Raw genomic sequence first — 24752 nt, forward strand, 5'->3', positions numbered from 1 at the left:
TAGATAGATAGAAAAAAAATCATGCAAAATAAGTTTAACCTGAAGCAACTTTCAGAGAGAGAAAAGGGAAGGTGAGGGAAGGAAGGGGAGGGGGTTGGCGATGGAGGTGTGGGGAGAGGGTAGGCGGAGCTTTTTACTCTTGGGTTCGTATTCAATTCTGGCTAATTGAGTTTTTGCCTCTTTGTCCAGGGACAAGTGTCTTTTTTCTTTACAATTAGTGATTCATGATACTCTTATAAATACGGCACTGGGTGTAATAAACTGTAGCAATTACAACATCTCGTACTGATACAAGAGTTCGTTACAGAGTTATTGCCAAAAAAAACGTGCTTGCACTGTCTGTGAAACCCATAGTAGTTTTGAGTTGTAGTTTTCTAAACGATTATAGAAAGACGCCAATAGTTTTTAACAGGACAGACATGCATCCCTCTGCTGTCTGTTTTCTATTGACTGCGCATTTTCCTGTTTTGCAAATGCCTTTTTTCGGCAATGTCTTTAAAGCATTTGCTTTGATTTTGAGCTTAATAAAATGGTATGGTATTAGTCGCAACAATAAGAAAATTAAGGTATACAATAACGATATTTAATGAAAGGTTGGTGGCTAAGATCTGGGGAAATCAGTCGGCAAAATTCTTATTTTCATAGAAACCAAGTTGAAGATGAACGACTGGTTATACACACGTCAACCAGTTCTTAAGGCAAAAACTATAATTGTGTTTACTTACAGAAAACCGTGTAATGGTGGGATTTATATATGTGTATATACACAGATCAACTAAGGAAACTCACCAGGATCCGTGCAGCAGACGTGAAAAGATCAACTTTGTCCTGAAAGCAGCGTCGCAACTAACGATGAATAATAGAGGCGGAACAGTTTCGAACTGAAAAATAATACTTTAGGCAACGTTTGTTTCTTCTTTAAAGAGCAAACTCCAATGGGACGGACAATCTAATGCAATTTTCTAAGACAGACACGAGGAAAAAGAGGAAAAGGAATAGGAAGGAAGGCGAGAGAGTAACAGAATATGAACCAAGACTGCGATGGCGCCGACCATAGCGAGAATATCAAGATGAACAGGACTCAGTGCAAGAGAAGGACATACGACGCCATCCAGATTCAAGACAACGTCATTCTCAGGAGGAAGTCGAGCAGTTTCTGCGGTGAGTCAGCGAACTTTTCAGTACTGTTTAACATTCACAGTAATAATTTTTTTTTTTTTTTTACATTTTCAGTCGAATAAATAAATAATAAATTTCCTATCCTAAAATTCCTGTGTCTTTAACTCAACGCGAAACACCTTTTTCAGACCTTTTTAGGCTCTTCCATAGACCTTTCCTACGCCGCTCCCACCCCTAACAAAAGCAAGAACTACAACAACGAAGTATTTTGTAGGCCTACTCCCCGAGTTAGCGATAAATCTCTATGATTTCATCTGAAAGTAATTCAAAGATCTAATGTTGAAACTTACGGGAAAGCCAAACCTACTTGACGAAATGAGGCACTTTATGAAGCATTACAAAGGGCGAATTACTTTTGGATTCATGACCTCAGAACAACCTTGCAAAGGGCATAGGTCCCGAACAAAGAGGTAGAGACTACGTTGCTGATTGTTAGTTTATATATGCAAAGTTAACATTAACTATCAGACTTACCCTACTTTTACTATATCTATCTTATTTTAAGGTGACACGGATGCTTACGGTTAAAAGAATTGGCAATGGTAGGAACTCATGCTATTGAATAGTAACGGATTAGTAATATACCCAAATTCACTCACCAAGTATGTTGGCGGCTTTACAGTAGCAGAACTATACGAAAACACTTGGTTTCTCACCTGGGGAGGCGGAACATCCGTTTTGTATGGCCACCTGCTAAGTTGATGACTAATCTATGGCGTTCTATCTTCCTCCGAGAGTCAGTACATTTCCTTGAAATTATTTGGAATACTAGCTAAGTTTATATAGTTGCCTATTATTTCGAAGGTTAAAGGTAATTTAATTAATAAATGGGAGTTTTTCACTTGTGATGGGCTCTTCTGAGTTTAATATATATTTCTTTGCAATAAATATTTTTGTGAATAATATATATATATATATATATATATATATATATATATATATATATATATATATATATATTTGTGTGTGTGTGTGTGTGTGTGTAGACTTATTCATCCTTGATTTGATAAATATCTCGTGAAGATCTGCGCACTAAACACTTCTGCGGCATCAGCCATTGTATACAAGGTCCAACCAATACACGCTTTATAGTCACCTCTATTTTCCACGAGGTTATATCCGCTTCCTGAGTATCGATTCCTTCACGTTCCAAATGCATAATATTAGTCGATATCTTCTCGGAGTCCCTGCTGTCCTCTTCTTCTCTCCAAAACCCTCTGAATTATATACATCGTTTTAATTCAACTTTCATCATCCTTTCGTCCGTGGGACTTAACTACCGCGAAGTGCTCATGTCAGTCCTCACGGTTAATATACGTTGAAAACAATCTCAGTATCTTCTATCTTTTCTTCTGGATTGACTGGTGTCATACGCAGATCACTTTCCATAACAGAGCGTCGCCTTAACAATTCCCTCAATAGACTTCTTACATGACGCCTCCCCGCCACTTTCCATACCAGAGAGTCTTTTCAGCAATTCCCTTAATAGTCCTATATGACGCCTCCCCTCCAGCTTCCATACCAGAGTCTTTTCAGCAATTCCTTCAGTAGACTTAGAGGGAGTCTCTTCAACAATTCCCTATATATATATATATATATATATATATATATATATATATATATATATATATATATATATATATATATATATTCTTCGTCGCTGGTGGGCTAATCCTCGATGAAATAGGTACGGGGATACGGAAGGACATGGCACATTACATGATTCTTTATTACTAGCGACGTTTCGAGACAAAGTCCCATCTTCAGGCTAAAGGCAAGAAATAAATATTACATCATTACCAAACAATTAGGAATGTTAACGTAAAATTATTATAAATTAAAGTATTTCTAAGTAAAATTACGAATTAAAAAATCTCAAAGAATGAGTATTACATCAATACATAACATATTCAAGAAAAGGAAATGTAAAATCATAAAAAATTAAAATATTTCTAAGTAAAATTACGAATAAAAACATTAAAAAGAATATATATATATATATATATATATATATATATATATTTATATATATATATATATATATATAAAAATGAGGAAAATACCTTGCTCAAGCAGAGTCCCGCCGTTCCGTGTCAGGACGGTGGAAAAAAGGTCAAGAAGAGGCAAAGAACAAAGTGACGTGTTTTTATGCTATATACAAAGGTACTGAGGTAGTATGGTTGTTAAGTGAAGGTACCAGTTTCTTAATTGCCAACATTCAAGAACGAGGAGGTGGTGTTCATATGGTGACGTCATAATGACCTTAAAGTTGTTATAATCTATCTCTGCCCTACAGATTCTGGCGTGATTCCTAATATTTGATTGTTCAGGGGTGGATAATTTGCTGCCCGTTCGGTAACTTACACCTCTATGAGCATCACATCTCACTTTGAGCAACCGGCGCGTACTTCCTACGTAGGTCTGCTGATTACATTGGCAGCAATTAAATAAATACACTACACCGGATTGCATCAAGGAGGGCAATTTCTCTTTGTGTTTTAGGAAGCTACCAATATTTCTAGGATTTATGCAAGTGAATCTGGTATCAACTGCTGGATAATGGAGGTTTAGAATTTTCTTAAGGGAGGGCAAAAACTTCCTATCATGTATATAAGGTATTTTAATATAGTATCTAAATTTCTGTGCTAAATGGACTGGACTAGGTGGATGAAAAAAGTTATTGATGGTATTTTTGACGCATTTAAAAAATAACCCCGATGGGTAACAATTGCTGTTGAAAAATCCCTCAAGAAATATTATTTCGTCATGGAATAATTTCCAACTTGAAGTTAGGTTTATAGCCCTGTGGAGGAGTGTTGATAAAGAATTCAATTTAAAATTATAAAAACAAAAACTGAGGAAATTCAAGCCAAGATCGGTAAAGGTGGGTTTCCTGTAGATTCCTATGTTAAAACAGTTATCTTTACGAACTACCATTGTATCTAAAAATGCTGATTGTCCATTTTCTTCTAATTCACAGGTAAATTTAATATTTTGATGTTTGAACAGAAAAATCTCTTTCTATTTCCTTTTCTCATCATCCAAGAGAGAACAAAAAATCTCTTTTCTAAAAAAAAGACTACGGGCATTTCACTTCATCAACTAATCAATCAGCTGATATCTTAGCATTCATTGTCAAGGCCAGACTCGCTTCCAACAGCCCGACAAAGAAAAAAAAAAAGAAAGGAGGAGTTCACCCACACTGAGAAAAAAAAAGTTTCTCCCCCCAGTGAGCATTGAAACACCCCTCAGTCAAGCGACAGAACACCCCGAGGCAGACCAGTACCCACCTCCTTGCAATCCCCTCTCGAGGCAGGCCAGTAGTACCCTCCCCATGCAATATCCCTCGAGGCAAGCAGTACCCACCGTGCAATGCCTTCCTGCGCCGGTTAGCAGAAATGTGCTGAGCCCGTAGGAAATGGTGGGCGCTTTTGTCTCCAAGCTAAATGCTATCCAAGCACAGTTCACATGCATAAACACATCTTTGTACACCCTTATGTTTTAAACAAAGACGAATACGTCTATTATAAACACGCGCCAATAAAGAAAACATGTCACTTCTGCTACTATGGGCAAAGACAAAAAAAAAAAAATTTTTGACCTCTTAAACCAATCCCATAACCCTGAAATATTAAAAAAAAAAACCCTGCCCCTTGATAAACTGTATTTTAACACTCACCACTCCATAATGGGAACAAAAAGAACTCGGAATTCGCGTAATGCACTAATAACAACACCCGCGTGGGCATCTCGGGATGCACTCGACATTACACACAGAAGTAACACTGAGTGCTTGCAACTGCTCCTAGGCTGACTGCCTGGGCCAAATGCTGAGTCCAATAAAATCCTTCCCCCCTACCCTTTGCACAGGCTAACGGATAGATATTTCTCATTTTTTTCACTAAGTAACTGAAAACTAACAATTTAACAATTTTCCACAATCCCACAAAGGCTTTGTCGTTCGAAAACTATCACTAAGCCATGACCCCTTTATTTTTTAACTGGTCACCTATCTCTTCATTAGCGTTCCCAGGCATAAAAAAAACCTTTCATACCGCTTTTTCACCGCCTGCCACCAAACCTGTAATGAGGTTATTTTCTCATTATTAATTTGGTAAACGTGTAACTCGAGCGTCAGGCAAAAACAAACAAACCTCTCTCTATCCCAAGTAACTAGTGGCTCGCGACTTTCCTTTCTCTCTCTCTCTCTCTCTCTCTCTTTCTCTCCACTCTAACAGGTAACCAAAATGAGAGAGTTGCATTATAAAAGATACATTTATTAACAATGAATAAATAATGAATCAATTAATTAAAACCCCAACAAAAATGTCTAAACAGTATTTAGTCACCAAAAGTCTATTTCCCCATCGGGACTCCCTCTCGGTCCCCCATGGTTTGGCTAGAACCGTCTGTTTCAAAGACATAGAAACACCCCATAAGTACACACACAAGTTTAACAATCAGAGATTATTGATTGGATATTACCACAAAAATGTCAAATAGGTAACAAGCCACTCTTTGGCTAAAACAGTTCAAAACTCACCCAAGCAGCCGGACTATTTAAAGCACTATATTATAAAGAGACTCCCGGTGAGCACCACGGCATCCTGCCTTTCTTCCAAAGACGCCTCTATCAAAATCCCCCATAGACTTGTGTATCATACATTTTAACAGGAAGAGGCGCACATGCACTTACGAACGCACACTTTGTTAGCGCCTCATAATTACTGGCTGCAACCAGTTTCACAAAGGCACTTTGAGAAGAGTTCATAAACTGTCGTACATTGACTTGTCTAACTATGCAGTTTTATCTCACACCATCCACAGAAACCCATTGATCAGCTTTCCTCGGGTCGTTGCTTCTCCGCATTCCATAGGTCACAGCGAACATATTGGCATTATATCATTAATCAAAACCCTAGGCCTTACATATATATATATATATATATATATATATATATATATATATATATAATCTAAATATACATATATATATATATATATATATATATATATATATATATATATATATATATATGGAATTTTTTGAGAGAACACCTCCCGAATATCACACTTGTCCCCTTAAAATGGTACCGATATGTCGATGATATCTTAGTAGTCTTACCTGTTGGTATCGATGTAAATGATTTACTGTCTAAATTGAATAATTTAGTGCCATCCATAAAATTCACTGTTGAAATTGAAAATAACAATGTCATCCCTTTCCTAGATGTATTAATACATTGAGAATCCTTCCAATGCAAATTCAGTATTTATAGAAAACCCACAAATAATTTAACATGTGTACATTTTTATTCTGGCCACCATTTTAATATTAAAATTTTAATTTTTTCTTCTATGTTCCTACGCGCTTTGCGTATCACGAGTCCACAATATCTTGACCAAGAAATAGAATACTTAAAAAAGATAGGAACCGATCTCTGCTACCCACCTCATTTAATTGATTTATGTTATCAAAAAGCTCACAAAAAGTTTTATAGTGTTGCTATTAATGAAAAAGAAATGCCTAAAAATGTACTTAGCTTACCTTACTTTCGTGGATTTGAAACCATAAATTCAATATTTAAATCGTTTAATGTTAATGTAGTGTTCTCTTAGAACAATACCATTAAAGATATGCTAATTAAGAATAGTCCCGTAACAAATAACAACATAATTTACAAAATTCCTTGTAAGGATTGCCCATCGTTTTACGTTGGTCAGTCAGTAAAAATTTATGTGTACGTATTAAGCAGCATATGTATTCAGTTAGAACAGCCCAGACTTCAAATGCTCTGTTTATCCATCAGAGTGAAAAAATCTCATTTTATTAATTGGGGTGATACCTCGGTAATTGCTAGATCTAAAGATTATGTTTCAAGAAATTTACTGGAATCGGCAATTATACAAATCACTAATAAAAACAACCTAAATCTTAGTCCGGGAATGTACCATTTGGACCCATATATTTGTAAAATGTTTATGAAGGACCTTAAAATAAATGAACTACTAATAAATTAGTCCCACATGTATATAGTTATTATTTCGGAAGAGAAGTAAACAAAAATGAAATGACAGAAAAAAATAAGGAAAACAAAGAACAAGATAAAAGTATGGATGCAGAGATACTCATTGATACTACATATGAGGCAATAAAGCAGCATACCTACGAAGAAATAAATTACGATATGACAACAGAAAAGCAAATCCCGAAGAGGCTCTACCCAGATCTATACAATGATGGGAAAGAGGAAAAAATAGACAAGAAAGACAAAATCTGCAACCTTTTGAAAAGAGGGAATTGCAGATTTGGAGAAAGATGTTACTACAAACATCCTAAGATATGTCAAAACTATGAAATATATGGTAAATGTGCATACTTAGATGGATATGGGGATGATTGCAGAGATCTGCATCCAAAAATATGTAAAAACCTAAAAGAAGGAAAAGGATGTAAGTTCGACAAAAAATGCAAATATATGCACCCTGTAGCCATGAATCATAATCAAATAAATAACCAACCAAGTAATAAAATCCAAAATAAGAAAGAAACAAATAAAGAGAGAAATCAAGAATATCAGGTAAAAGAGAAAAGCAAACCACCAATGAGATATGCAGAGGTGTCAGCAAAAAATTTCAAAGCATCAGCTCCGAAATTCTACTCAAGAGATAATAACTGTATTTATTATGCAAGAGGATATTGCAGAAACGGAGAAAATTGCAGATTCAGACACAAAACGAATAATTATGATGAAGGAAGATCAAATATTATGGAAAAGTTGGATTTTTTAATGTCAGAATTTCTGGAAATGAAAAAAAGAACAACATACCAGAACAGGAAAGAGACATGGGAAAATCCTTATTACTACCAGTATTAAATGAAGGAGAAAACACGCAAACCATCATAGTGATGAATGCGCAGGGTTTAGTTACGAGTAACTCAAAAGAAAAATAGAGTACTTAGAAGAACTAACCCAAAATGAAAAGAAAATAGATATAATGAATATAAGTGAAACCTGGTATTCCCAAGAGACGGAATGATGATCAAATAAAAGGGTTCCAAACTTATAGATCAGATAGAAAAAATAGGAATCAAGGGGGAACCGCAATATATGGGAAAGACAAAAAAACAAGGAAAAATATATGAGAAATATAGTAACTCAGAATGTGAACTAATAGCGGTAGAATTTGAATCTGAAAAATTGATGAACATAGTAATAATATAGGACCTCCTAATACTAAAGAGTTTGACTTAATAATTGAAAAATTGGATGATATATGTAGAAATCACAAGGACTGGACTATTCTCCTATCTGGTGACTTCAACTTTCCTTTCGTAGAATGGAAAGAACGAATAGGAGATTGTGGTTGTACTTATACATATAAAAAAGAGAGTAATAGTAGTGCAGAAGATAAGAGGCAATTTGAAAAGCTATTAGATATGCTACTAGAATACAACATTCAACAAATAAATCACCTGCCAACAAGAAAGGAAAATACTTTAGACCTAGTATTTGTGAACGAGATGAATTATGTTAAAGAAATAATAGTTTATAATGCGAATATTTCAGACCATAATGTCATAGAATTAAACAGTTCATTCCAAAGCAAGTGAAAATAGAGATAAGCAAGAAATGAAAAAGTGGGAAGGATATGGAAAATACAACTTCTACAGTAAAAATATAAAATGGTCAGAAATTAATGAAGAATTAAACAAAGATTGGGATAACATTTTCGTAAGTGATGACATAACGGGTAAATACGGAGATATTATATAAAATATTGGAGAAAATAGTTGGAAAAAATATATACCGAAGAAGAAAAGTAAACATCATTCATGCATACCAAGAGACAGAAGGATCTTGTTCCAGAAAATCAGAAAGTGGAAAAAAGGTCTTGCAAAAGAAAAAAATGCATGGAAAGTTATAGAACTAAAAGTAAGATAGAAAATGCAGAACAAAAGATTATACAATCAAAAGAAAATGAAAAACAGGACTTGGAAGAAAAAACCCTATTAAATATCAAGCAAAACCCCAAGCTATTATACTCATATGCGAAGAAGATGAATAAAAGAAGAATAGAAATAGGCCCTCTGAGAATTGAAGGGAGATTAACGAATGAAAAAAAAAGGAAATTTGCACATACTGGCAGAAACGATATAAGAGAGAATTCACCCCTAGAATAGATAATGAAGATAATGATATAGAAGTAAGGGATGAAAATAGTGAATATTTGCACTGACATAGATATTAATGAAGCTGATATTGTGCAGGCTATTAATGAAATTAAAAATGGAGCTGCTGCAGGGCCTGATGGAATTCCTGCTATTTTGTTAAAGAAAGTAGTTCATTCTATCGCAAAGCCACTTGCAATATTATTAAGACAAAGTGTAGATACAGGCAAGATTTATGATGAGCACAAATTAGCATATATTACCCCTACTTTCAAAAGTGGATCAAGACTAGAGGCAAGTAATTATAGCCTGTGAGTCTAACATCTCATATTATGAAAGTGTATGAAAGGGTAATGAAGAAAAATATTATGAAACATTTAATAAAAAATAATTTGTTTAATAAAGGACAACAAAATGGGTTTTCGTACCCGGAAAAGTACACAAACCCAACTGTTAGTCCCACGTGAGAACATATTCAAAAATATGAAAAGCGGAAATGAAACAGATGTGGTTTATTTAGACTTTGCAAAAGCTTTTGATAAAGTAGACCATAATATATTAGCGAAGAAAATTAGAAAACACAATATCGTGGATAAAGTAGGAAGATGGTTAGAAGAATTTTTACACAACAGAAAACAGATAGTTATTGCAAACGACGAGAAATCGGATGAAGTCAAGGTAATATCCGGTGTGCCGCAAGGTACGGTGTTAGCTGCAATACTGTTTGTTTATTATGATTGAGACATAGACAATAATGTGAAGGATTCGGTAGTGAGTAGTTTCGCAGATGACACAAGAAGGTAAGTAGAGAAATTACTTGTGATGAAGATAGGAACGCTCTACAAAGAGACCTTAAACAAAAGTATATGATTGGGCAGAGGTAAATAGGATGGTAGTTAACTCTGATAAATTTGAATCAATAAATTATGGAGACAGAGAAAGAAAGCTATATGCAATATAAGGGACCTAATAATGAGACCATCACAAAATAAGGAAGCAGTTAAAGACCTTGGTGTGATGATGAATAGGAAACATGTTATGCAATGATCAAATAGCAACTCTGTTGGCAAAATGTAAAGCAAAAATGGGAATGTTGTTACGGCACTTCAAAACAAGAAAAGCTGAACACATGATTATGCTTTATAAAAACATATGTTCGTAGTCCACTTGAATATTGCAATATGATATGGTACCCACACTATCAAAAGGATATTGCACAAATAGAGAGTGTACAAAGGTCCTTTACAGCTAGAATAGAAGAAGTTAAGGACCTAGACTACTGGGAAAGACTACAATTCTTAAAATTATATAGTCTAGAAAGGAGAAAGAGAAACGCTACATGATAATTCAGGCATGGAAACAGATAGAAGGAATAGCAGAAAATATCATGGAACTAAAAATATCAGAAAGAGCAAGCAGAGGTAGATTAATAGTGCCCAAACTATACCAGGAAAAATAAGGAAAGCACACAGGACATTAATCCACTACGCACCAGCATCGATAAATGCAGCTCTATTCAATGCGTTGCCAGCTCATCTGAGGAATATCAGGAGTGAGCGTAGATGTGTTTAAGAATAAGCTCGACAAATATCTAAACTGCATCCCAGACCATCCAAGATTGGAAGATGCAAAATATACCGGAAGATGTACTAGCAACTCTCTGGTTAGACATTAGAGGTGCCTCACACTGAGGGACCTGGGGCAACCCGAACAAGATGTAAGGTCTGTAAGGTAAGGTAAGGTCTGTAAGGTCTCTCTCTCTCTCTCTCTGGTTCGATATTCTCTCTCCCTCTTTCTCTTGCTCGATATATATAATATATATATATATATATATATATATATATATATATATAATATATATATATATATATATATTTATTTATATTTTCTTTCGTCTTTTCATTAATAATAATTTTTTGGGAAAATTTGTGTAAATTTCATGATATTAAGTTGTATATGCTTCCTTGTTTTTTCAAAATGTACTGTTTTCTGGAAGAATAACCTGTTTCCTGCGTGTGTACCCTCCAAGGTGTGGCTACCCTCAGGCGTTTCCTCGTTTCTATAGAGTGAAATCGACCTTATTGCTAATCTTGTAGTGTCAGTTTGGATATTAAGCCTTCTTTTGACTATGTTTTCCTAGGTAAAAATCAGTTTGCCTTAGTAAAGGGTCGGAACAAGACCGAAAGTACTCGGCTATCTCGCTTTTCATTTTTTCCTTCGTGGCAAAAACCTTTATCTATACATAGCATCACGTTTTATATACTTCGTGATCAAGTTATTCATATATATATATATATGTATATATATATATACGTATATACATATACACGAGTATAAGTATAACTGAATCACTGAAATATGGAACATGATGAACATATGAAGGAAAGAAAAGCAATGGAGGACTGCAAGGCCTTTCGACTTCTTGTCCTTTACTTAGCAGACTGAAGAAATATAGGAATAAGTGTACAAAGATAGCTCATATAAATAACAGACGGGGATTACAAAGGAAAAAATATCCAGTGCCATATTCATTCATTTAAGTGAAAACTCTCAGAGGATAAATTGGTTACCTTATGTATATTTTCTATGTATTGTTATGTTTAATCTTTTTTAGTAAGAATGTTCATCTTGCAAAAGTTGTTATCGTCTACCAAAATGAGAATTACTGAGTTGTACCTTTATCACTTTTATTTTTTGGTAGTCAGTCAACTTCCTTGTATTATCTTTTACTTGTCTTAGCCCTGCTTCTGAGCCGTTGGGCCTATTTGTAAAACCTCTTCAATATTCGTCCCTGTTTTGGCAGGTCTACTAATTCTTCAGTTGAGCTGGATTCCAAGTTCATATTTTTCCTTTGTAATCTCTGTCTGTCATTTATACGAGCTTTCTTTGTAAATATATTTTTATGTTTCTTCAGTCAGCTAAGTAAAGAGCAAGAAGTCGAGAGGCCTTGCACTGCTTCATTGTTTCCCTTTCCTTCATGCAACGTGTCTTTATCTATACTCGTGCATATATATATATATATATATTATATATATATATATATATATATATATATATACATAATACTTCGAGGAAAGTTGATATATTTTGTGTTAAAGAGAATTAAGTTCTACGAGCAATGAACGCCCGAAAAAAATGTTTATTAAAGGCAATATTTAACAAAGTATTTGAGGAACATTCAGTGAAGATAAAGAAAAATCAAGATAATTGTAATTATTAAAGAGAGAGAGAGAGAGAGAGAGAGAGAGAGAGAGAGAGAGAGAGAGAGAGAGAGAAGAGAGAGACTAAAGCATATTATAGGCTAATTCCAAACGATATTTTGCAGTAACACGCTCAACCAGGGTATAGTTGTTCCGATAATATATTTAGACATAAAGACACTGATCGAAACATATGACTGTAAAAATAGCACTATCAAAATAACGCTGTATGAAAAAAAGTAACGATTATTTTGAGACGATATAACATCTGGCGCCGAAAAGAAATAGTACCAGTCTACTGTGATAAAATTGCTGATGCACGCTACTGGTAATTGGATTTGCTTGTTGGTGATATCATTCTAAAAATGCAGTGCAAGAGAAAATAGCATTTATTACCCAAGACAAGATCTTTTCTCCAGTCCTTTGAAGATCGACATATCGGGAAACTTCCATGAAAACAAAGTAGACTGGATTGTAAAATGATTTTGTTGCTGCTATCTTTTTTTTTTTTTTCTAGTAACAGTCATCGACACACCAACCCACGCGCCCAACACAGACACATGCAGGTGAACAAGTGTGCACGTTAAAGATAAAATGTGACTTGTGGATACAGCTTCTAATATTCAAAGGAGCTGTGTACCTCATATACCTTTTCTGCTAACGTTAGGAGGACGGTAGTTATGTATGGTAACTACTTTCTGGTTGACTTAAGGTCTCAAAAATATTTTCACAAATAATGTTATTCGAAACGTGACTTGGGTAACGAGTTGTTACCACAAGAGTATTGAACACCTGTCACTATAATAAGAGCATCCGTCGCTCTTTGCGGGCTTTGTGAGGTGTGTAAAACAAATCGAAATGTGCTACTTTGAAGTTATGTTTGAACTATCTAAAAGTAGCAAAGCTGATGGAAGCATATATTTGCCCGCTTTGGACAAAAATGATAATTTCTAATGAACTCATAGGACACGTATACAGCTAATATATATCGATATAGATAAATAAGACAGCAAAAAAAATTAATCAGTGAGAAGGTTTTATAGCATATTCGGCAAAATTATGTTGTATTCAACACTTTAAATTGAAACGGTAAACACGAGGCTGTCAGTTACTCACTGAATATGGCGTAATTTCGCCAGACTTTCAAGTGAGTAAGCTAAGTTTTCTAAAATCTGGCTACGTACGTCGCTATAATCAGTGTGTCACAAAAATGAGCATTGACTCGGTAGATAAGTATAGCTAGTATCGGTTTCGTAACGAAGTGAACCGCAACGTTTTTGTTTACGCTCTGTGTTGAGTCAGTGTATAAGTAATGCCATTTTGGTCCGTCAGGCATTTAAATACCGACTTAAATGAAGCTTATAAGCGCATCACTTAACTTCATATGGAAATGGCCAGGTAAGCGTAGCCTATCATTAACCAGAATAGATTAGGTTTGCTTTTGTGCACACGTCGTGTTGTTATGGAGACCTTGACGAAGCAACGTGATAATTCCTAGATGTTAAGAGATAAAGAAAAAAAAATCATAGAGACTGTGTCCTGGAGACCAGCATTTCTTTGCAACTGGATCACAAAAGTTTCCGAGCCAAAAATGACATTGCTGGGTAGGGAGCAGAATGTAGCGTGTCTTTGACAATGTCAACAGGAAATCGCGTGTTCTTTGCTATAAACAGATAAAGCACATCAAGAATCCGATACACACTCAAAAAGGTGTTTATATATATATATATATATATATATATATATATATATATATATATATATGTGTGTGTGTGTGTGTGTGTGTGTGTGTGTGTGTGTATTGTGTTATGTTTCCGTTTCCGTGCCAGTGTGTGAGAAAGTACAAATAAGAGTATTGACAAGCCTTTGCCACAGCTGTGGAACGAGTCAGAGCTATGACTGTAGTTAGATTGAGGGCAGATCAGAGTGTAGCCTTCCTCTCTTTATGAATACATTTCCAGAAAGCAGGTGCATCTGCTTCTCTTTATCGGCGAAAACATAAAGCAAATAGGCTTGAGGGGTCATCACCAAAAAAAAAAAAAAAAAACCGATGAGCAGCAATGTTTCACTAAAAGGCCAAGAACCCAACGGAGTGAGCTGCAGACTGACTGAAGAGTCCCATCCCAAACTTCTTTGGCCACAGCAAGGCTGCCCTTGATGCGGTATGTCTCATATCTTCCATGACTTCAGTACACACGTCAAGTATTCATTGTTCTACACCTTAATCCCAAGGCTGCGTGAAGGATGCTATTGCTTGAAAATATGTCTTGACTGTTGAATAAAAGCGTCCTCAAGGATGGTAGGTTGTCCTTGTGTAGAAGTACAGCAATGCACTTGTAATGGATTTATGGTTGTCCTGTTGTTATGCTTAAATGAGTCTTAGAAAAAGCCGCGTTATATTCTGTCACCCAAGAAAAACCTATGAACTGTACGGTATGAATTTTCAAGAAAAGAAATTAGTCGTTATGCGATTATATATATATATATATATATATATATATATATATATATATATATATGTGTGTGTGTGTGTGTGTGTGTGTGTGTGTGTGCGTGTGTGTGTGTGAGTAATAAACTAGATTTGCAGTCGAAAAATGTGTGAAATATAAAGAATACTCTAACAACTGCGCGTTTGACTTGAGGAGAATGAGTGCTTAAATGTCTGTTGTCATCGTGAGCTTTGTATGCATATGTATAAACAATAGATAGAGAAGCATATATGAGAATTAAGGACTAGGGCAGTAGTAGGTTGTGGCAGTAGAAATTAGAGGGTAAACATGTCTATGGAAGTACGGGTATTTAAAGATGAATCGTGAACATTATTCTTAAACAGCAGTTTCGGAGGTCCTGAAATGTCGGTCACAAAAGCCAGTTTTCACATCTTTAGTGGCTTCTTCTTTCTTGTGTTGTCTAATACAACGGATGTGGATGTTGGCCAGAAAACTGGGAGTAGTTTGTCTTCGGTAGATGGGAAAATGAAGGAAATCACTTCGTCCCAGCCAGGTCTGACGTAAGACAAAATCACGAACTTCGCACACACTTGCGACGATGGATATAACATCAGACCCTTATCTCATCGCACTCAGAGATAACGAAGACCAAAGTAAGATAATGAATTCTGTAGACATTGATTGGCCGTCTGTGCGATATGGAACAGAATACGTTGATCTCATCAAGAGGCTCGGGTGATGGAGGTTAAACATTTCGAGGGACCCAGAAGTAATTCAAAGGATTTCTTTATAAAACTTGTTTAGGGTATTCGGCCTGTTCTGTTGTTGATAAAATCCACTAAGTATTAGTTCCAATATAAGAGCGTATTATAATACCAAATAATAGAATATCATTGTTTATGCCTTACTAATGAAAACTATAGACTCAGAACTTGTTTCAGTAATTTATCCTATACGTATTAACAGTTGTACTATGTGTTGGAACAAGGCTATTTCAGACACGCTGAACATCTGTAATACATCTGGGGCATAAAAAATAATCTCTGTAAAAAACAACAAAAATAGTTTTTGTCTGTATTCACCTGTATACGAAAGTGTGGTTATACTGCAAATCTGGCGTAGGCCTGAAGAAGGCATTGCATTAGTGGTTAAAACAGTAATGGTCACTGAAATGAATAAATTGACCAACATAGTGACAGCTTCTGTTTTGCATCTGAAGACTTCAGCCTTCATCATTAGAAGGCCTGTGCTGTGACACACACACACACACACACACACACACACACACACACACACACACACACATATATATATATATATATATATATATATATATATATATATATATATATATATATATATATATATATATATATATAACTAATCTGCTGGAAGGTTGTCATTGTTTAGATCATTATACATGCATATTGCTCGACACATCAAGATTTGATTCATGTCAGCATTGCAAGCATTTTATTATCAATATGTTAATAATAATATGTAAAGTGTGCAAATATTCATGTATGAAACAAGCTTAAAGGAAGATTAACTTGTAAAGCAAGTTGTCAGAAAACTGGATGTCGATTTGTTAAAAGTATTACGGATTGATAGTGAACAAAGAATTGCAAACGTACTTAGGAAGATACATAATCCAAACACACACAAACATATTTATACATACGAGTAGATATATATATATTATATATATATATATATATATATATATATATATATATATATATATATATATATGGTATGTATAACTGAATCACGAAAGTTTGGAACGTAATAAATCCATATAGGTATAAGCCACGAAATAAAAATAAACAACGGAGTTGTTTATTTTTCCTTCGTGGTTTATATAGAATATGTGTGTACATACGATTACCGGCAAACTGAAAGAACTGATCATCTTTGCTTTTCCCCAGGTTTAGCGCACAAGCACTCTCTCCGGAGCATCGGAAATTTTCTCGGCCAGTACTACCTCAACTACGCTCCAGGTATGTCTGTAATAAATACCCATCGAGATTTAAAAAATGCAAAATTGTGTAGTCACACATTCAAGATTCACTGATGGCAAGTAGCTACTGGTCGGTCTACCCTCTAGGCCTAGGGAGCTAAACGGTGGCCTCGGCTAAACCCTTGATCGCCTAGGGTCACGGTATCTTTAGGCTAGGTTAGATAGGACTATGCACCCTACGATGGGATGGGTTACGACCAATAGGCTCGTGATCGTGAACAATTCGAATTGGACCTTTCACGAAAAATGAGGGAACCGCCACCCAGTGATTGCAGTCACGTTCGGTGTTTCTTCAATGGCTGATTCAAGAAAACTAACATCAATAGCCTCCACTATTCACTAAGAATTTAGAAGAAGGATCCATTCCCCTCAAGGAATTATGATTCCGAACGATGTAAAATAAATCAATAAATAGATAAACCGAAAATAGGAACCGCAGGAATTTTCGCGCCGACTTCCGTATTGGCAATGTCTCTTTGACTAACGCGTCCATGGTCGAGTGTTTACCACTTCAATAACTGCGTCCTCCTGTTAAATCCGGATCGGCAACGAACTTTAGTTACGTATACTGGTGTGGTGTTGTGGCACATGTCCTTTTCATATTATTTATATATTTTATGTTTATGTTCTTGAGACGTATCTGCTGACAGATATGCGAATTCAGGTCGCAAGTAGAATTTAAATTCTTCGGTTTGGTGCTTAGTATCAGTATTACTAACCAGAAAATCCCGTTTAAAGAGCTGTCAACAGAGACGTGTGTTAGTAGATTTTAATGGCGTATGTATGTATTTTAGCAACAGTAAAAAGGTATGTATATATGTATGTATGTATTTTAGTAACAACAAAAAGGTATGTATAGCCTATGTAGGTATGTATTTTAGCAACAGTAAAAGGTATGTAGCCTATGTAGTATGTATTTTAGCAACAGTAAAGGGTATACTTATATGTATGTAATCTAGCAACAGTAAAAAGGGGGAACAGGCTTTTTCGGACCTTGGCTGATTCGGACCATGTACTGGCTCATTCGGACCTTTATCCAGGCTTATTCGGACCTTCATATGATTGGCCGATTTTTCTGTGCAGTTATTTTTAGCAACATAAAGGTATATATATATATATATATATATATATATATATATATATATATATATATATATATATATTTATATGTGTGTGTGTGTGTATTTTACTAACATGAAAAAGTTATGTATGTATGTATTTTAGCAGCAGCAAAATGGTAAAGTCTTGTTTGGTGGAACCCTTTAGGTCTGCTTAAATTTTTGTGGTATTCTTTTCGCTTCAGTAATCAAACCTTAAAAAATTAGAAAAAAATCGAATAGAAAGCTGTCCAAAGTTATTAATATCTGTTTGCAAACGAAGTGCATTTGCCAAACATCGAACTGGATATTGGTACGGCAGCCGTATCCCTGATTGCGATAGATATTGGTACGGCAGTGAATTGCTCATGCGCGAACCCTTGTTTACCGCGGCCGCCTCAGGCATATCAGTGACAGCAAGAAAATGACGTGTAATAATACATAGGTTTTCGCTGAAAAACAGATATTTTCAGGTTTCAACGAGCTGAAAAAGGCAATAGACGTCTACGAAGAGTCAACTTCCAGTAATTGTATATCCGTAGGTCACGAACGATCGAATCGACCCTGAAAAGAGCTCCGAAGTGGCGATTCAAAGAAGATTTGAAGCTTAGTGCGTCCAATATGGGAAACATACTGTTGATATAGACCTGATTTGAATTATTACTTACGATTGATTAGGCCGTTTACCACAAGATCGACTTGGTAGTTTTCCTTACTACCATGAATACAGCAGAGAAACGATTTCTGTGTACTTCAAGTCTTTGAATCTCCTCTTCGGAGCTTTTTTTCATGGCCGATTCGATCGTTCGTGACCTACGGATGCTTTACAATTTCTGGAAGTTTGACTTTCGTAGACGTCTACGGTCTATTGCTTTTTTCAGCTCATTGAAACCTGTAAACAAATGTTTTTCGCGGAAAACTGATGGATTATTACACTGTTCAGAGGAGATTCAAAGAAAACATGAAATACACCGATAGATTAGTTTAGTTTTATTTTTCATGTATATAGTCAAAATCTAAGTATGTTTAAATAGTGATTTTTTTTATATTTTCATTTACTGTCAAAATGTTTTGGTGCTTTGGTGATGACAGTATGGTGCTTCACACTCTGACATTTGAGTTGAACATGTTCAGCGAAACTACTCAGTTCGACTATTATTACTACACTCGCTGATACCCTATAGAGTGCCGACCAATAGCTCTTAGCAACAGTGTACGGCAACTGCTGCATGATTAGCAAACTGCCGTACCTACATCAAGTCAATAGCGCAATACGGCACAACTGACAGAGTCTAACGTACCCTCACTACACTATGTTAATTGTACGGCAGCAAGTCTGAAATTGAAGCATGCGCAATTCACCTCTGCATCAATATTTATCGCAACCAGGGATACGGTCGCCGTACCAATATCCTGTGCCTAAAAACATAGCCAGTCTTTAGCTTCATCTAACCCCATTTTCAGAAGATGTAGCGTTTCTCTCTCTCACTTGGTCTCTCTATTAACATTTTATGGTACTGCATAAAACACGGAAAAGTAATGGATAAAGTTTTGTCTTTTCGATAATTTAAAAAAACAACTCTAGCAAAGAATATTTGTCAAGGAAAACTTGACGATAATATCTTGGGGCCAAGTGTGACTGACACATGCTCAGCTTTCTTTCCTGTATACCTACACTTCATTTTTTTTCAGTTTTTAAAGAGAGTCTTCTGGCATCGTCATCTCTCTACCAAAACCTTTACATTCATTTATGGATGTGAAATTTTAACAAAAGGCCCTAACTCCCGTCGTTGACTTGGTTGGCAATGACTTGTCACGCCAGTTGATTAATATGCAGGTTGTTCATTAGTTTAGAACCGTCGGTATGGAGTCAATAAGGGTCATTAGCTGTAGCCAGGGCTGCACTATCAACGACCTCCCCGTAGGGGGTTAGTTCCGTAAGTGCACCTCACGTAGTGCATTGTAGGCGTTACTTTAGGTCCTTTGCAGCGTTTATTGTGCCCCTAGCTGCAACCCCTTTCATTCCTTTGGCAGTACCTCCATTCATACTTTTTCTTCCATCTTGCTAACCACCCTCTCCCAACAATTCTGCATAATGCAATTGCGAGGTTTTCCTCCAGTTACACCTCTCTCAGACCTTTCCACTCTCAATTTCCGTTTTAGTGCTGATGACTTCGTAGGTCCCAGCGCTTGCATAGGCTATTCCATTCCCCCATCAACGTCAGACGGCAGGCAACAGCATCTGAGATTTTCCCGAGACACCTTTTAACGAATAGACACTTAAAATATATATTTTTTCTATGTGATGCATCGGAGAGGCTTCACACAAAATCATTTGTGATGCTTGACAGACGTCAGTAGCTACCATTCTCTGCTAGGTCTCTTCCTCCCACCCTGTACGCTTATCTGTACGAACAGCTTAGTTAAGATTCCAGTTATCGGTTTCAGCGACGTGACCAGTGAAGTAAGAATGACCTACTATTTATCTTTTAATTTAAAGGAGAAGCAAACTGTACCTACACAGAACCCAAATTATTGCGAAATACGTATTCCCTGTTAATGCCAACCTGGAAGTCGAGGCTATATGGACGACTTGGAATCGAGATTCTCTTAGAGTTGAGTCACCCGTTGGATAAATGAGTTAGCTAAGATATCGTTAGACGTTAATCTTGCAAGATTTGGCAACCCTTCGTGAAAGGCAAATGACTGATTGGTAATCAAGTGGCTCCTTAGTGATCAGATAAATATCCGAATTGACTGTTCTGGGCTAGACTGAGATGGGATATTTAAAAGGGAGCTAGCTACGCTTCTAAACCTAGCTGTTACTTTCTCTACCTGGCTGTAATACAAGTTAGAAAAGAAGAATGGAGAATGCTCTTAGCCAATGATGGCCTTGATAACGAAGGCAGCCTACTAAACTGGAAAAGAATGTGAAAAGTAAAGATAATTATAACAATTAAAATAACATATATAAATAAAAAGGGAAATCAATCAAACAGTACGTAAATCATGAAATGATAGGTACTCCTATTTGCCTGCCTAGTAAAAAAGAATATTAGGACCAAGTTTGACATTTCGAAGATTCAACTCGAGCTACATGATTAGGTTGATCATTCCATAATTTGCTATAGTAAAGAACAGTGCCATTTTGATATTCTCATGGTTATGTGTGTGCGTGTGTCCCACATAAAGGTGTACTGAGTGAGGCAAACAAACTTCAATATCTACTTCTTATTTTTTGTAACGATTTCCACATATGTGTCTGCTTATTTGTAGCAATTGTAAAGAGACTTTAGGGACACCCTGCTATATATAAATATATAAAACACACACGTGTGTACGTGCTAGTTCAAGAGCAGAATTCTGATACTACATAATAAAGATTAATGCCAGGTATTGGTCTGCTAGCATTTAAGCACAAACATGCACTTAATCTCATATTCTAAAAACCATAGGAGAGCGAATATTGAGTAGTAGTATTAGTTATAGAGAGGAGATGAAGTAAGAGAAGCGGTACATGATCGTTCTATCTCAATAAATAATCTTAATTATTTACAAAATAAAGTTGTCCGTAATCATGAGAGGGCAAGCGAAGCCCAAATTACCCACATGTATAATGAACTTCACACCTGTGCACCCAAGTAAGGTACTCGTTGCCTTGTCGGGCTTTTTCAGCATTTTCAACATATTTTCACATAACGATTTAACAGATTAGTTCTGTCATCTTACTTATTTTTAGGACTAAGTAACATTCGTAAATGACCAAATACTGTTGATAAGAGATTTGTCAGCCAATTTTTTTTCTTTATCCCAAGAAGTGTAGCAGGAAATAGAAACTTTTATTGTAGCCATTTTCTTATTCATGGATATACTTACTTACAGCTCGTGTCAACCAATTTGAATTAATCGGTACGAGAATATCCATCAGTTTTAGTATTTGTTTTAAAAATATATCTTGGAAAATTTAATGGGATACACAGGACACTGTTGAGTTGTCGGACAGCCTCCACGCAAGTAAATCCTGGTAACCGAGATCATAGAGAACGTTCCCGCTGTTCATGTAAACAAGACAAGTGTCAACATCTTCAATTTTCCCCATCTGTAGGTTGTCATTCAAATCGTACATCATTGACGGTAAGTTCGAGGTTCGTAAATAACATAGGTATATTAAGGCCATTGGGGAATTCCGTGAATGTTGTCGCTCTCTGTAAAAATGGGAATGTATTACTCAAGTATAGCTAACTTTCCTATCAGGAAGGAGAGTAAAATCACATGCAGGCTGTCGGTGTCCTACGGTTGACAGGATGTACCTAGGTACCTAATAGCAAAGTCTACGGTTGGTTAACAAGGCAGTCTCAAGGCTATGCCTGATAATATTGCGAAATATTCACGGACACATCGTACTGCTATATACCTGATGTCACGGTGGGGGTTCTTTGGCGGTGAACCCCCCTCTGCGAGCCAAAGCATACTAGCCTACTACCTACCTACTACCTAGGCTAGTAGGGTAAAAAACCGCAGGGTACAGAGTGGACCATGTACGATCAGCGTGAACAATCCCAAAAAAAGTACATTATAACACGTCCTGACATCGGAGATGGGCATTAGTCGCGACTTCTTGTTGGTGAGAAACGGAGCTAAAGACCTCTACTCTCCTTTCGAAGTAAGTATCTATTTTCTCCAAAGTTAGAAATTAAGGCCAAATTTTAAGATTTAAACAGAGGGTAGTGAAAAGGGTGTCAAACGTAGTGCAAATCTCACCAAAACGCGTTCAACATTTTTACTTACAACTCAAAATATTTTGAAGATTGACGCCATCTCGATGTTTACGGAGTCGCTTGTGTCAATAAACTAACCATTTCCTGTAATAAATCCGCACACCACTTGTACCCACAGACGCTGGGGCACTTTCATCACAACAATCGGAAAACTTTCCCTCATCGAGTAATTAACTGTTTTGGTAGAAGACGACGACGAAGAGTGCGCTTCGATAATTTTTAAAATAAATAGTAGCTAAAACATCAATATTTTGCATATTTATGATGATTCATTTGAAAATATTTGTTATTGAAAAAGTAACTCGATTCTGACTCAAATTTAAGTTATTATTTTTTGGAATTATGTATAATGTTCTTTTAAGTCCTGTATTAGGACGTCACGACATCTTGACTTTCGTACCTATTGTAAATAATTGCTTTACTCAACTTTCTTGCAGAACAGTTTACCAGTTATTCATGCAGATTATCAGCTCTTCATGTAATTGGTATAATCGTAATGTGCATATATATCTTTATTATTTACTTTTTGGATATATGAAGATGTTTTACTGCCGGATTATCGCCGTAGTGTGACGCAATCGTTTTCGGTCCCTGGGCCTCTTGTTTTCGCATCAAAAGAAATTATGGGGCCGAATTTGCAATGACCAGAAAGTTGTTAAAAGAGGAAAGTTAGCATTGAGGGGCATATGTTTTGATTGAGAAAAATACAAATTTATCCAATATCTAGCTCGTAAAAAATACTTGATTACAAAAAACTTGATTGACAACTAGGCAGCATACCTACTATGGGTTTCAGCGACAGTGCAAGCACGATTTTGGGCAATACCTATTTCTGTAACGAACACTCTTATCAGAACGAGATTTTGCTATAAAGCATTACACCCAGTGCCGTAATTTATAAGGGTATCGTGAATCACTAATCGTAAAGAATAACGACACTTGACCTTGTACCAAGAGACAAAAACTCCATTATCCAGAAATGGATACGAACACACGTAAAAAGCTCCACCTACCCTCTCTCACCCCTTTCCTTCTTCGTTCCTTCGCCTTCCTTTCTCTCTCTCTCTCTGTTGCCAATCAGTATGTGTTGACCCTCCAAACTGGGTATAAGACTACACACAAAACGTTGAAATTGGTGAAATTAGGTTATGTATTGGAAGTGTATATACATAAATATTAAAGCAATTTTATCATTATTGCATTACTATGACAACTAGAATTCATGGAAACAGTTTATAATAATGAATCGGCGTATGTGTGAAGCCTGCACTAATGTGGCAACGATGATTTTGCCATTCTTAGCATGCAAACATTAAAGGTTACATTTATTTCTGGCATATGGTTATTAAAGAAATACAAAATACTAATATAGACTGAAATCAATGAAAAGTGCTAGCAAAAACAAAAAAGCAAAACAAAAAAAATATGTATATAATCCACTTATCCGTAGTCGTTCCTCTATGGTTTTTGGCAGCCAGATGTACAAGGTGAGAAACATTTGATTGTATCTACTTTAGAAATATCTGTAATTTTTTGGGGTAATTTGGTTGCAAAAAAGGGATAATATACATGAATTGAATTAAAATTTTGAAATAACAAAGTAAATTTGAACTAAATAACGAGTAAAGTAAACAATTTGGGGAATAAAACTATGCAGTTTCGTCGTCTGCTGTTCATAACAGTGTTTGTGGCGCGCGCTCTTAGGAACCAGGAACAGCAACTTGTTTGACCCTCTTACGCCGAAGCAGTAAATAAAATTGTCTCCCGTGTCCCGGAGGTGTTTAAGTGAGCGCAGAAGCGGAAAAAATATTTTTTTCAAAAAATCTCAGCGCGCTTAGTTTTCAAGATTAAGAGT

At 35.9% G+C, this 24752-nt stretch overlaps 1 protein-coding gene across 7 annotated transcripts in view; it reads left to right on the plus strand.

Moving 5' to 3' along the window:
* The window catches only part of LOC135208566 (solute carrier family 35 member C2-like), a 51630-nt gene that overhangs the window by 2010 nt on the left and 24868 nt on the right, over positions 1 to 24752 (plus strand). For 3 of the 7 annotated variants that reach the window (XM_064240890.1, XM_064240889.1, XM_064240888.1), the window contains exons 2-3: positions 728 to 1161; positions 16931 to 17002. In XM_064240890.1, the coding sequence (XP_064096960.1) occupies positions 1026 to 1161; positions 16931 to 17002 (208 nt within the window). In that variant the 5' untranslated portion in view covers positions 728 to 1025. Of the gene's footprint in view, positions 1 to 727; positions 1162 to 13785; positions 13951 to 16930; positions 17003 to 22098; positions 22254 to 24752 lie in introns of those variants that run through there. The other 4 variants (XM_064240892.1, XM_064240891.1, XM_064240893.1 and 1 more) reach the window with 4 other exon arrangements.

Source organism: Macrobrachium nipponense, chromosome 35 (assembly GCF_015104395.2).
Source record: "Macrobrachium nipponense isolate FS-2020 chromosome 35, ASM1510439v2, whole genome shotgun sequence".
NCBI lineage: Eukaryota > Metazoa > Arthropoda > Malacostraca > Decapoda > Palaemonidae > Macrobrachium > Macrobrachium nipponense.